The 13324-nt window shown below is 46.5% G+C and overlaps 1 protein-coding gene across 3 annotated transcripts in view; it reads right to left on the reverse strand.

Annotated features, from left to right (window-relative positions):
* Positions 1 to 13324, reverse strand: part of DNAJC13 (DnaJ heat shock protein family (Hsp40) member C13) — a 2820731-nt gene that overhangs the window by 1967049 nt on the left and 840358 nt on the right. For all 3 annotated transcript variants that reach the window (XM_069648714.1, XM_069648713.1, XM_069648715.1), the window contains exon 19: positions 10787 to 10882. In XM_069648714.1, the coding sequence (XP_069504815.1) occupies positions 10787 to 10882 (96 nt within the window). The remainder of the gene's footprint in view (positions 1 to 10786; positions 10883 to 13324) is intronic.

A 13324-nucleotide genomic window follows, 5' to 3' on the forward strand; every position in this document is an offset into this window, starting at 1 on the left:
GCAAGAACTATTGCAACTTTTCTGACTTGTGTGCGGAAGAAATGTCTGATGGATAGTCCACGAACTCCAGCGAGTGGCCCTGCTGGAGGAGGGATAACACCCATTTGTCGTTTGTGATGTTTTCCCATTCTTCGATGAACCTTGACGACAGTCATCTTCCCACTGGAGCACCGAAGCAAGAGGACCTGGCCCTGGGCTGGTCATGTCTGTTTGCTGGACTAGCCCCTAGATTGTGGGGAGCCCCAACACTGCTGCAAGCCCCTGTAGGACTGTGACGTCTTTCTGTACTGGTGCCCTGAGGAGTACTGGGCTTTGTAAGAGGCGGAAGGATTGGTATGATTTGACCGTGGCATAATTGTTTGCGGCGGAATGGACAGCAGTCAATTTTGCTGTGGCCAAAATCAACACATCCATGCCCCCCCCCATACCCCTTACCCCCATTTAACCTTCAGCATCCGCTTTCATTCTGACCCTGCGGCATTAGTTTCGTCCCTGCAACGCGGGTCAGAACTGATCCTGCAGGTCCCCTTCCCTTTTTTTTTATTTTAAAGTCCCCCGCTTCCAATGCCCCTCCAACCACCGTTCCCATTATAGAAAGCAATGGGAGCGGAGACCACCCCTGCACCCCCCGTTCTTGTTCACTATACTGGAACCGTATGGCCTAGTTGACCAAATTTGTGGTTGTACGATCATTCGTACAGCCTAACACTCGGTCAACCCAAGCCATACAGTAAATTTCTTGTCAAATTGGCCAATTCCAGGCAGACGACTGGTACGTGGAGCGGTTAATCTGCAAGGTCCTGCCATAACGCCCATTTCCACAACTAACGGACTTGCGCATTTGCTGCAGCATAGCCAGGGAGCGAGTGGTTTCCGTGTCCGTTTTGATGGGACTGTAAAGCCTCATCCACCTTCTTCCCAAAGAGGGCAGATCCGTCAAATGGCATATCAACGACCCTGGACTGACATCGGGTTGAAAAACTGTGACCTTGAGCCAACCTTGCTGCGTAGAACGGCTCAATTTCCAAGCTGGCAAAGCCCAGTATCGGCGATGTCCACAGAGACCGTGATGGCATGGTCTGATGCCAATTCGCCCTCATGGAAGATGTCCATGGCCTCCTGTTTCTGGTCATCCGCAAATAAACTCTAGTAGGGGATCAATCTTGTACCACAGCTCACAATCATAGCGTGCTAGTATGGCCACTGCATTTGCAACCCCATTAGTCGTGGCTGCGGTGGCAATAAGCTTCCCGAAGTCATGGAGGCATTCATTTGCCTTCCTTATCTGGAAGGACAGAGCAGGACGATGGGTTAGCCAACCTTTTTCTGGCAGCAGCAGAGACAACAGAGTCTGGCATGGGTTTGGTGCGGAGACAGGCGCGAGCGCTCTTGGGGTCATGTACTTTTTGTCGAACCGGTCCTTAGCTGGGGCAGTAGCGGGATACGTCAAGATAACCAGGCCATCTTCCGAGACGTCTTTCAACAGCGGATGGACAGAAGAGACTTCCTGCGATGCTCTCTGCACTGGTACAGCACACTGTCCTTGCGCTGCTCCTCCGCTGCAAGGCCGAACATCGACAACACTGGACGTGAGCACGTGGAAGGACCTTACCTCATCAAGGGGTGAGTCTCATCCGGTTCCCCATCAAATGCAATGAAATCCTCCAATTTGTCAGTGTGGGACGAATGTGTGGAAACTATGTCCTCCAACTGGTCGGGATCTGTGGCTCTTCCAGTATATGACGGCCTCTGTGGTCCCGACAGGTGTTCACCCCTCTTGGGTAGGCGAGGGATGTCATCCACCTATCTAGAGGGCCCAGGGACATCTACGTGAGGTCACCCAAGAGGCACAAGGTGCAGGCAGCCGTTGTTGCAAGGTTGCTATCGGAGTGGTCAAAGTAGATAAAATGTCCAGTGACAGGTTTCTATGGGGGGGGGCAGCAATGGAGCTGCCTGCATTAAAGGGAAACTGTCCTGTTCTTGAGATGAATGCGGAGGTGGTAAAAGTGGGAGTCAGATCAGGCTTTCCGCACCCCTCGGGGAACTAGATTGCCTTCTGTGAGGCAATGATGTGTGTGATGGCGACAACGGTGGTGACATGATGGCCTCCTCCTCTGATTCCTCTACACCCTCCAATATGGAAAGACTCTGCTCTGACACGATAGTACCTCCAGTAGCACGGCCCACGCAAGGTTAGGATACGATGCCCGGGGACGAGCCATCAATGCAGACACTGTGCTGGTTTGGGTGTCTGCGACGTTGGTCACAATGGCAGTGGTAACAATCCTATGGGAAGATCCACTTTCCCTGTATGCGAGGGCATAACAGCTGTCATAGATGCAGTCGACAAGATCCTCGATGATGTAGTAGTTGTGGTGGACAGCGTCGACAGCCTTGGGGTAGACTACCTGAAGAGAGGCTTGGTCGTCAACGATGACGTACTCGCCGCTGATCTCGACGACGGGCCAGCTTGCAAGCTGAAGGCAAAGCGTGGCCACCAGATTTTAACGTGGATTTAGATGACGTTTCCTTGGGGTGATGGAAAAGGCCTTGGCTATCCTTCCCTGCCGACACCTTTTGGGCACATACCTTGGGTGAAGACCGGTCCTTGTGCGAGGATCTGGGCCGATTGCGGGAGGTTTCTCCGTCTATGCTTCCTCTTGCTGGTGTCCTAGTCCTCATGCGACCTAGACCTCTTACTAGAGGTGGTTCACTGGGCCGTCCTGCCCTACCGTGTCAGGGCATGGCTCTGTACAGACGCAGAGTCAGGGGCCCCGCAAGAGTCCTCAAGCCACGCAACGAGACTATGACAACCCCTCGGTATATTGTTGGAAAACGTCTGACAAATTTCAGTCTTTGATCAAGTGATGAGGATTGAGGAAGAAGAGGAGATTGTCGTGCTGGTCTTCCACGTTTACATTCTTCAATCCGTAGCAGGCACAGGCCTTGAACAGGCTCTGCCTCGTGGATTCCGCCATGAGGTAGGCCCAACTACGCAGATAAAGCTCTGTCTAAGATTGCCAGCAGCGGGAATGGTCCATGGATCCAGCACCTTCGCCACCAACGCTGGTCGTCAAGTAGACTTCAAAGAAGATGAACCTTTTGTCGAAAAGATGGTAAAAGTGAAAACTATTGAATATAAGTGATGAGAAAATTATTTGAGAACTCCTTACACTAATGTGTGGTAAAATACCTGAAGATGGTCGACAGGGGAGAAGTTAAGGGAGGTGTTCCTATTGGCTATGGGGAGTATGACCCAAACTGACTGTACTCGAGCACAAAAGTGACAACATTTTCAGTTTAAGTTTAAATTGCTCTATTTTACCAAGGATTCCCAGCCCAGTGTGAGTGGCTAGTCACAGCACATTAATCTATGAAAGATCCAATTCTGGAGAACATATATGAAAGAAATGCCCATCAAAACACTAAATACAACACCTAGAGGGAGAAAACAGTGTTGATTTAGTATTCAAGCCCAGACTGACACCAACGTTTAGGATATAATTAGTCTGATAGCATCAGACTCATAAGCTCTCCGTACACTCCTAGAAATGGAAGTAACCACAAGTGGAACACAGTATCAAGACATTTTGATGGAAAGGAGTCTACATTCTGAAACTCCCATTCTTTGGCCTACAAATTCCAAGGACTCCAGACAGACCAAGTAAAGACTGGATATGTCCATGTAAACACCTTTACAAGCGCTTAGGGAGTTTTAGGTCAGTTCAAAAGTTAACCAAGGGAATCAATAGGACAAGGTCTGTGTAGGCACTGTTGGGGTTAGGTGGAAAAGTCGGGCAAGTTTGAGTTCGATCCTTCAGATAAGGATAAACCGCCAGGGGACGCCAGAGTAGATCCTCAAGAAGAGTTCCAGTCCCAGGTTCGAAAACCAGGAAGCAAGGAAGCTAAATGTTTTGGGCAAATGTAAGCAAATGGCAAAACGTGGCAGAAAATATAGAAAACGGAGGAGTTACCCAGGACGGCCAAGAGTAACTCCCGGAGTGCACAGTAGTAGTGTCCAACAACCCTTTTGGACAACAGCAATTTCTTACCCCAAGGAGCACGAACAAAGTGGTAATTTGGGAAGACACTTGTAAAATGGCCCAGACACTGTCCCAGCATGATTATTCCAGCCCATCCAGTGTGGAGGACCATGGTAGGACGAGGCCAGCCCAGGACTGATGTCCAGCTGCCAAAAACAAAAATGCGAGCTAAAGTTAAGAGACAGAGGATCCACACAGTCTGCCTAGAACGGGTCCTAAAATTGAAGAAGCTTCACAGCAAAAAATCACCATCAGTCTTAAGTAAGCCACCACAATCTAAGCACACTTGAGGCAATTTTTGGGTCTATGATATATATACTCAAACACTCACAGCTATCCTAAGTTAGTCCTTCCTTCACACTAGAACAAGAAATAACTAGCCCTGCTCAAGTGTCCTCTTAAAGACCGACAGCAGCCAGGTACCCCTCCAGTCTCAATCTGAAGACCTAATCGACCAAGGAGGGAAGCAGAGTTAAGACAGACCATCCGAAAGGAACCCATGAAAATAGTCTCAGAATACAAATACTTGGGGCTTATGATACAAAACACGGTTATCAACAATATCTATTTGATCACCCTACAATCTAAACTCTCGAGTCTGATCTCACAGGCTAGAATCCTTCTCTACAAGTATGGGAAATTTACCTTAAAACATCTTCTACTGTTCTATGAACAAAAGGTAATCCCCATATTGCTTTATGGTGTTGAATCAAAACTTTATTTCAATGATAAAACATGGAATAAACTGGAGGCTTGCTTTTGGAAAAGGGTATTACACCTCCCAAATTGCACACCCATGCCTATCCTGCGATTCGAATTAGGATTGAATTCATTGGCTTGTAGAGTAAAGTGGCGTATGTGTTCCTTTTTTCGCAAGCGTTTGGTTGGGTCTAGAAAATAATGTCATCTTGAGCACAGTTGCACATTATCTGTCCTCCTCAAATCACGTTTTTCCATTTAGATGGTGTAACCATGTACTAAATACCTTGGCTGAAGCCGATATATCGTTACTGCTTGTTAGGGAGAATACTCTGTTAAGGCTAATTTCCCAAACCTAGTGAGTCCCCCAGCAGCTTTGCTGGATTTTTGGGGTTTATTTTTTTCTCCTGCTAAGAGTGAGACTCTTTTCCCCCCACTTTTAGGCATGATTTGAGAAAGTCCTTTGACTGTGAATGTGTTTTCTGGGCTATGGGGTCTTTTACTCCATAGGGCATCATGTGTTTTTGGTATGTGTGTTACACAGCACCCTCAGTGCAGTAACACAGGGGTGTCATAGTGACCCCCAAACATAGACTCCATACCCTGGGACTGACTACTCTCTCCCAGGGCATGTAAAGTCACCATTGGCTTTACTAGTCTCAAATTGTGAACAGAACCAGTACAAATCATCATATTGTGGAAGTACTGGTAGGGGTAATTCGATTGCCCCTGGGCCTGTTTTCCAAGGGGGCACTGTCCAGTCCCCCTTGTCGAGTTCATGGCTGGTGGCAGTGGATACAACGCAAAATATTCCACCAGAATATTTCCTATGGGATTTTCCCATTCATTTTAAACGCACCACTTTTTGGTTCAATGTTAAAGATACTGCCGGGTTATTTATTTAATATTTATTCCCCGGTTGGGTCTTTTTTGCCAGGACTCGGTTTTAAAATGGCATTTGTGTTCACCTCTGAAACTCTAGCCCAAGTCAAACCCTTTGTTCCACTTTTTGGCGGGCTTCTCCACAGAAGCCATCCAAATGGTGCCACTCTGTCTGGGGTCAACAGGATGTGTGGGAGGGGAATTAGGCACCCTGGACTGAGTTGCCTTGGCAACTCAAGTCGCACTCTTGTGTGATTGGCCAAGTGGTGAGCCGCCTGGCTCACCACTTAGCATGTTTGAGTGACAGATAGGCTGATCAATGGGGGGTTTTGCTGTGTAAAAGCAGGGCTTTGGGGACGGGAACTTCAGAAGTCGCCACAGGACCTAAAGAATCCGAAGAGGGGAGAAGCTGAGCCATCTACAACGACGACACCACCGGTGGAGCCCTGCTGTATGAACTCAACACTTCCCCGACGACAGAGGAGATCTTCTTCCAGGAGAGTCTTCTTCCCTTTGAGCTGGTGGGACCAACCAGTTCGCCTTTTTCACCTTCCTGGACCGTCTCGTGGACGAATTGCCCGTGCCAAGCACCCTGTCGGCCGGATAGCCATGCTTCACCACTACCGCGAATAAAAGGGTTGTAACTTTTAATCGGGAAACTCTGCGGCTGGTTTCTTCCCTGGCAGTGCAACTACCTCCAGCTTTCATCCGCGTCGAGATCATCTCTTCCTCTGGTTGAAGCCACGACTTGCACCCGCTGCAAGGAACAACTGCCACAGCTGGAGCTTTCTCACCATTTCAGGTACTGTGTCCCGCCTGGTCTCCCTTGCAACAGATTGTCCAAGGTGTACCGTAAATCCTTGACTTTTTAACTAGGTTGACCTTAGACCTGCTAACTTTGCCTTTCTGAACTGATCTAACCTCTTGACCTTTCTGCAAAGACTTTGAGTGCATTTCCACTGTGTGATCTTGGGCACATTTCGCCTTGCTCTCTCCAAGGGTGGGCCTGGCCTATGAACTTTTTGCTCTAGAGTAGACCCTGCCTTTCATGACTTGCTGTGGTTTCTTAAAAGTGTTGGTACTGTCTTATTTTCCTACTCTGCCTTTTCTCTCACTTTTTAAACGAATTATTGGAGTGTCATCTACGGTTATGCGCTCACCTCTGTTTTGCTAAATAGGTGGTGTCTTAACCTAGACTTGTCGAATAATTAACTAGGGAGGTGTATATACTTATAGTGGCTGTGTTTGAACTTGCTTGATATATTAGTGCCAGTGTATTTTCATAAGTGTGTTTTTAAATAAATAATTATATATTTTTATACCAAAGCTCTGGTCAGTGTTTGCTTGTGCTACTGTATCTCTGTACCTATTGTGTATACTCTATATACTGCCTAACTCTTCTTGAGAGAAGTCCGACTGCTCAGCCACAGCTACCAGGTAAATCTGGGTGGTACAGACTGCTACCAAGTGGGTTTACTGCCGAACACCTGTAGTCTTAAATCTTTTGCAGTGGTCCCTAAGGGAACTGCACAGGTTTCTGCTTAACACTGGTGTACAGCGGTGGGGTACCATCATGCTTTTTGAGGGTCCTAAACCTCTTAAGGTACTGGGAAGGGGTCTTCCCAAATCTAGCTATCAAAGCTAGTTTCACACATTCATAATCCTCCTTATCCTCCTCTCCCAACTCCATTACCACATCAGTTGCAACAGGGGGGAGCCTAGAGAACAACCAGGAAAGTAACTCATTTGCTGTAATGTTCTGGAGCCCATGATTATATTCAAACAAACTCAACCAATCCAACACATCCAACTTAGGCTCATACATACCCACCAACTCCTTAGGCATCCGGGGTCTTTTGGGATTGGAACTCCTAGAGGATTCGGAGAGAGAAGCACTTTCCACAGACATTTCTTTTTCATTTCTAGCTCATGGTTGAGCTCCATTTCTCTGAGCCTTAGTTCTTGGTGCCGTTGTTCTGTTTGAGCATTATTTTTTTTTAATTCTAATTCAAGCTTCATTTTTTCTAGTTCCATATATTGCGAATTAAGTGTGGGACCTGGTAAGGGTCCAGTAGGTACAGCTGGCAGGGTAGGTAGAGGCCCAGGGGAGATAACTAACATCTTCCCCCTCCTCTTCTGCTTCTGACTCAAAGTTATCAATATTACCATTCATATCAATATCATTACTGTTATCTACAGTTGCTGGAGTGGTAGGTTCCTCTGAACCACCATCCAGACTTTGGTTTGCTAACAACCTTTCGATTAGCTCAATTTTCTTGCCTTTAGTCAGGAGATTCTTATGCTTACAGAGAACTCTTAAACAATTAGCAGTTTTTGTAGCAAGGGACTCTTGACTATAACTTTCCATAGTTGACAGGTTTTAGAAAATACTTCTTTTAGTGCCAAGCTTGGTGGTTAGTTGCACTAAGGTATCTTTAAGCACACTAAAATGTACACTCAATACAAGTCCTACCGCTGTACACCAGTGTTAGGCAGAAACCTGTGCAGTTCCCTTAGGGACCGCTGCAAAAGATTTAGGACTACAGGTGTTTGGCAGTAAACCCACTTGGTAGCAGTCTGTACCACACAGATTCACTTGGTAGCTGTGGCTGAGCAGTCAGACTTCCCTCAAGAAGAGTTAGGCAGTATGCAGAGTATACACAATAGGTACAAAGACACAGTAGCACAACAAACACTGACCAGAGCTTTGGTGTAAAAGTATATAATTATGTATTTTAAAGACACACTTGGGATTTACACTAGCAAAAACGAGGTAAGTAAATTCAGCACACAGTCACTATCACATATATACAACCCTATTCACTTATTAGACAGGTCTTAGTGAGAAACACCACTTATTTTCAGACAGAGGTGAGCGCTTAACATAAGATGACACTCTAATAAGTTGTAAAGAAAGGGAGGGAAAAAGGCTGAGTTAAGTAAGCACACAAGTTTCAATACTTTTACAAAGAACCACAGTAAGGCTGGATAGGCAGAGTTCTACTGGAGAGCAAGGAAGTCAATTGCAAGGCCCACTCTTGGAGAGAGCCAGCAGAAGGGGGTCCAGGTTCACACAGTGGGGCTATGCCCAAAGGGTCTTGTAGATAGTTCGCACAAAAAGGATGAAATTAAAGTCAGGAAAAGTTAACTAGGTTGTCCCAGGCTAGCCCAGGTTAGAAAGTCGAGGCTTTACTGTCAACCCCAAACGATCTGTCTCAAGGTAAGCCAGGCGGGACACAGTACCTTAAGTGTGAAGGAAGCGCCAGCGGGGGCAGTTGTTCCTGGCAGCAGGTGCAAGTCGGCGTTTCGTCCAGAGTAAGAAGAGGTCTCGCTGTGGAGGAAAGATGAAGGTTGTTTCACTGCCAGGGAAGAAACCAGCCGCAGAATTCTTCGATTAAAAGGTACTACCCTTCTCTTCGCGGTAGTGGTAAACCGTGGTATTACGGTTGCTGGGGTGCTTGGCACCGGCAAGGCAGCCACGAGATGCTCCAGGAAGGCGAAAAGAAGGCAAAACTGGTTATCCCCACCAGTCAAAGGAAGAAGACTCTCCGGACTGGAGATCTCCTCTGTCGTCGGGAAAAGTGCTGAGACGGTTCAGCAGGGCTCCACCAGTGGTGTCGTCGTTGCAGGTCGGCTCAGCTTCTCCCTCCTCGGATTCTTAGGTCCTGTGGTGACTTCTGAAGTTCCAGTCCCCAAAGCCCTGCTTTTATGCAGCACACCCCCATTCACACAGCCTAGCTGTCAATCAAACATGCTAAGTGGTGAGCCGGCCGGCTCACCACTTGGGCCAATCACACAAGAGTGCGACTCAGTCCAGGGTGCCTAAACCCCCTCCTACATCCCCCTGTGGTACCCAGACAGAGTGGCACCACTTTTGGAGGCTTCTGTGGAGAAGCCCGCCAAAAAGTGGAACAAAGGGCTCGACTTGGGTTAGAGTCACAGAAGAGAACACAAAGGCCATTTTAGAATCGAGTTCTGGCAAAAAATACCAACCGGTGAATTAATATCAATTAAATAAACCGGCGGTATGTTCGAGGCTATAAGAATTAAATAATTAAAGTTGGTAAAAATCTTTTACTGATTAAATACAAATACATTTTTTTTAAAAAGTTGGTAGCCTCATCCCACATCTCCTATTAGGAACTTTGTGACTTTTCAACATAAGGATTGGAATTATAAAGTTAGGGTATTACACGTGTGAACTGGTTGTCCTTATTGCATCATTATTTACATTCCTTTCAGCTGTTGAAGTGAATTGGATGCATTTCGCCACACCCATTGTGACTGTATATATGTTGTATGATATATTACCCGCTGGTTTCATTTTTCAAGTGTGTTTTGGGCCTACAATAGAGTATTTATGTACCTGTCTAAGCATAATTATTGTGTGCTTCACTGTGTGGAATCATTGTGGACCCCTGACAAAACTCACTCCTGAGACTAAGCCTTGACCACTCTCCATGCTTAACTTGATTGGGTTTGGATAACCTATCAGAGTTCCCCTGTTCACTCTAACTAGGGTGGCCTCATGAAACCGGTCGACCACATTTAAAAAATCCATCTCAACAAGCATAAAGCTTCTTGCTTTCCCTGTCCAAGGCCAAAGAGGAAAAAGTAACCGGCTTCCATTCCACAAAGGAGGCCAACACAACTAGGCTCTCTGGTATAACGTGTGTGGACAAAAACAGATCCGAGGGAGCTGGGTGATAATTTAGGTGTGATCCTGGTCCACAGTCGAAGCAGGTTTCAGCCACAGGGTCATGACAGGGACAGCAACCAACGGTTTAAAATGGAGAAGAATCTCCCTCTGCAGACCTTGTTCGAGGATGCCAGTAAGGTAAAACTGTAACACGAGTTTGGTGAGCACAGACACCCCACTGTTCACAAATACATTCAATGCTAAAACAAAAAGTCATTAGTACATCAAATGGACACAGAGTATAGAACGCTTATGTGAATGTCTAATACAATGAATCACTTTTTAATTTAGCTGCATTACACATTGCATTGGAAAGGGTGTCAATTTGAAATTAATGTACACAAGGAGCTACGTATAAACAAATACGTATAAACAAACATTAAAGTGTTAATTTGTGCAGGTAATTCACAGAGGTATAAGATCTTCCTTTCCAAAACTAAATTGATATTTTTCACATACTCACATTTGCAATTTTTACATTGTCCCTTATGTGCATCCGGTCAATGTCTTTCTCAGGTACAGGGTCAGTGCTGTCCAGGTATGCCAGCAAACCTGGGGGCTGAACCACAAAGACAAGTAAACGCTTAAAGTGTATTCTCAACACAGACCAGTCCAATTTACATGAACATAACATTTGTTAAATAGGTAAAGAATAAAACTATTTGAACATATGAAACATAAGAATTTGCTGGAATATGTAGCAAATACAACCACCAAATTACCAGTATGCGTGTGATCACCTGGCAGAAATCTGTAAACTATTTACAGTCGGAGCAAATAATTTACTGACAAACTAGGACAGCAGAAAATGGTGGCCAGATCCATACATTTCCCTACCTTTGGTAGCCCTGGTAGCACAGGTATCAACTAACGCATACAGAAACATGGCAATCAAATACCTTTAGAAAACGGTTTATTCATCAGAAGACCTCCTTACATATATCACATTGTATTGTGTAGCGTGGCTTATATTGCACCTAGCAATGCAAGCTACCGAATGTTAGAGTGGCCTGGAACCCGATGTCCCCCGAGGGTTCCACGAATGATGGTTAGGGATTACAGGATGGGAGATGAAGCTGAATGGTGTGCTTACCTGATGGTCCTCTGATATTCTAGCATAATACCTGTGACAAAGACTAAAAGCTCACATCCTTTATACTTGCCGGATCCAGAGTCATCTCTAACTTCTGTCTACATTTCTGGACCGTGTACACTACAATTTTGGCGACGAGGATGGGATTCTTTAAGTGAAGCCAGTCCAGAGATACTAAAGTGAAAGGATGTGGAGCCACGATAAATTGAGCCAGGGGTTCCCAGAGGGGATGAAAGGAAGATTATCAATGCTGCTGTGTTGTAAATGGATGTGCTTCCGCCAACAATGGAAAAGACTGCACCATTCTACTATGGCAAGTCTGTGTCTGGGAAGAGTCCCCTGGAGCACACGCTGCCCGTCTACAGTAATGGCCAAATAGAGTACTGTGCGGAGCGCCGCAGCATTATGGCGAAGCACAACATCATGGGACATGCAGTCCATGTGAACATGGACTGTTCTTGCTTAAAGGTACTGTAATTCTTTTTTGTAACGAAAAGAGAAAAACATGAAAGCGGACTAATGGTGGGCCAATATGAGGGTCCCTGGTGGCCGTGGGATAGCATGCGCAGACCCCTGCCACTGCGTTCCAGCCATGCTGTTGGGCTGGAACGCATACCATCAGGTCCGGTGGCATTGTAGGCTTTCTCCGAATGCAGAGGGAGGAATGCTAGTTGAAAGGCCCTATATGTTTGTGGATCAGCGTGATGACGCACGCGGTGGAGCCAACTTCGTATTGGAATGTAGGATTTTATCGCTAATTGCTCAACGTAACAAAAATGATAAGTTACTCACCATAGTGACTAACATACTCTTAGTCCCCTTTCCTCCATAATGCATCAGCGTCCGTTCCAAGGCACGGCGGACGGAACCTTTTTCACCAGAAAAACCTTCTTCCCCTTTAAATTTAGAGGCGCGTGCAGGGGAGCGGCCCAGGGAGCATGCGCTGCCCTGACTCCGCTCTCCTGCGCCACACCTCAGTCCCCATTGACGCATCGACAATAGATTTAACATTGCCTAATGACACCAGTATTATTAGGAGGGAGGATGGTTGGACGTATGGAGGAAAGAGTACTAAGGACTACAGTGAGTAACGAACAAGTTACTTTCTTACCTGGTAACGTTCTTTCGATGGGATGGTCCGATGACTTATTACATATCTATGACAGGTAATCACCACAACTGTGCTGCTTCGGAAAACTTTCTGCGTCCTGTGTCGATGACGTCGATACGCTGTCCTCGAGGGCCTCCGTCGAGCCGACGTCACCGGATGTTATAAGGAGGACGCACGACGCCTGTAGCCTCAGTTGTAGTTTTCCCCAGAACGTGTCGCACCAATCTTCTGCCAGTATAACCACAGAAAGCCTTGCGGAAACGTAAGCTGCAATTGCATAAGAAATTCTGTAGCGGGGCAGGCAGGGAACGAGCGATATGGAATACGTCGTCGGACCATCCCATCGAAAGAACGTTACCAGGTAAGAAAGTAACTTGTTCTTCGAGGGGATTGGGTCCTCCGACGTATTCTATATCTATAACAGACTCCCAAAGCAGTACCAACGTATGGATGAGGGAAAAGAATTTAGAATACCCCTTCAAATTGCAGAATAGAGGACAGATCCTGCCCATGGAAGGAATCTAGGGAGTGGTGTCTTACAAAAGTATGGACCGAAGCCCATGTGGCTGCTTCACAGATGTTACGAATAGGAACACCCCTCTGTAGAGGCAGCCATACCCTTAGTAGAATGGGCCCGTAAGCCTACCGGAGGGTCCTTACCCGCCAAGCGGTGACATTCAGAAATTGCCAAGATAATCCATCTAGACAAAGTCTGCTTAGTAACAGCTTGTCCCAAACGCCTTCCAGCGTAACCTATAAAGAGCTGATCGTCCACTCTGACCCGGGACATGCGTGAA

This window comes from Ambystoma mexicanum, chromosome 2q (assembly GCF_040938575.1).
Source record: "Ambystoma mexicanum isolate Mex_15411 chromosome 2q, UKY_AmexF1_1, whole genome shotgun sequence".
In the NCBI taxonomy this organism is placed as follows: Eukaryota; Metazoa; Chordata; class Amphibia; order Caudata; family Ambystomatidae; genus Ambystoma; species Ambystoma mexicanum.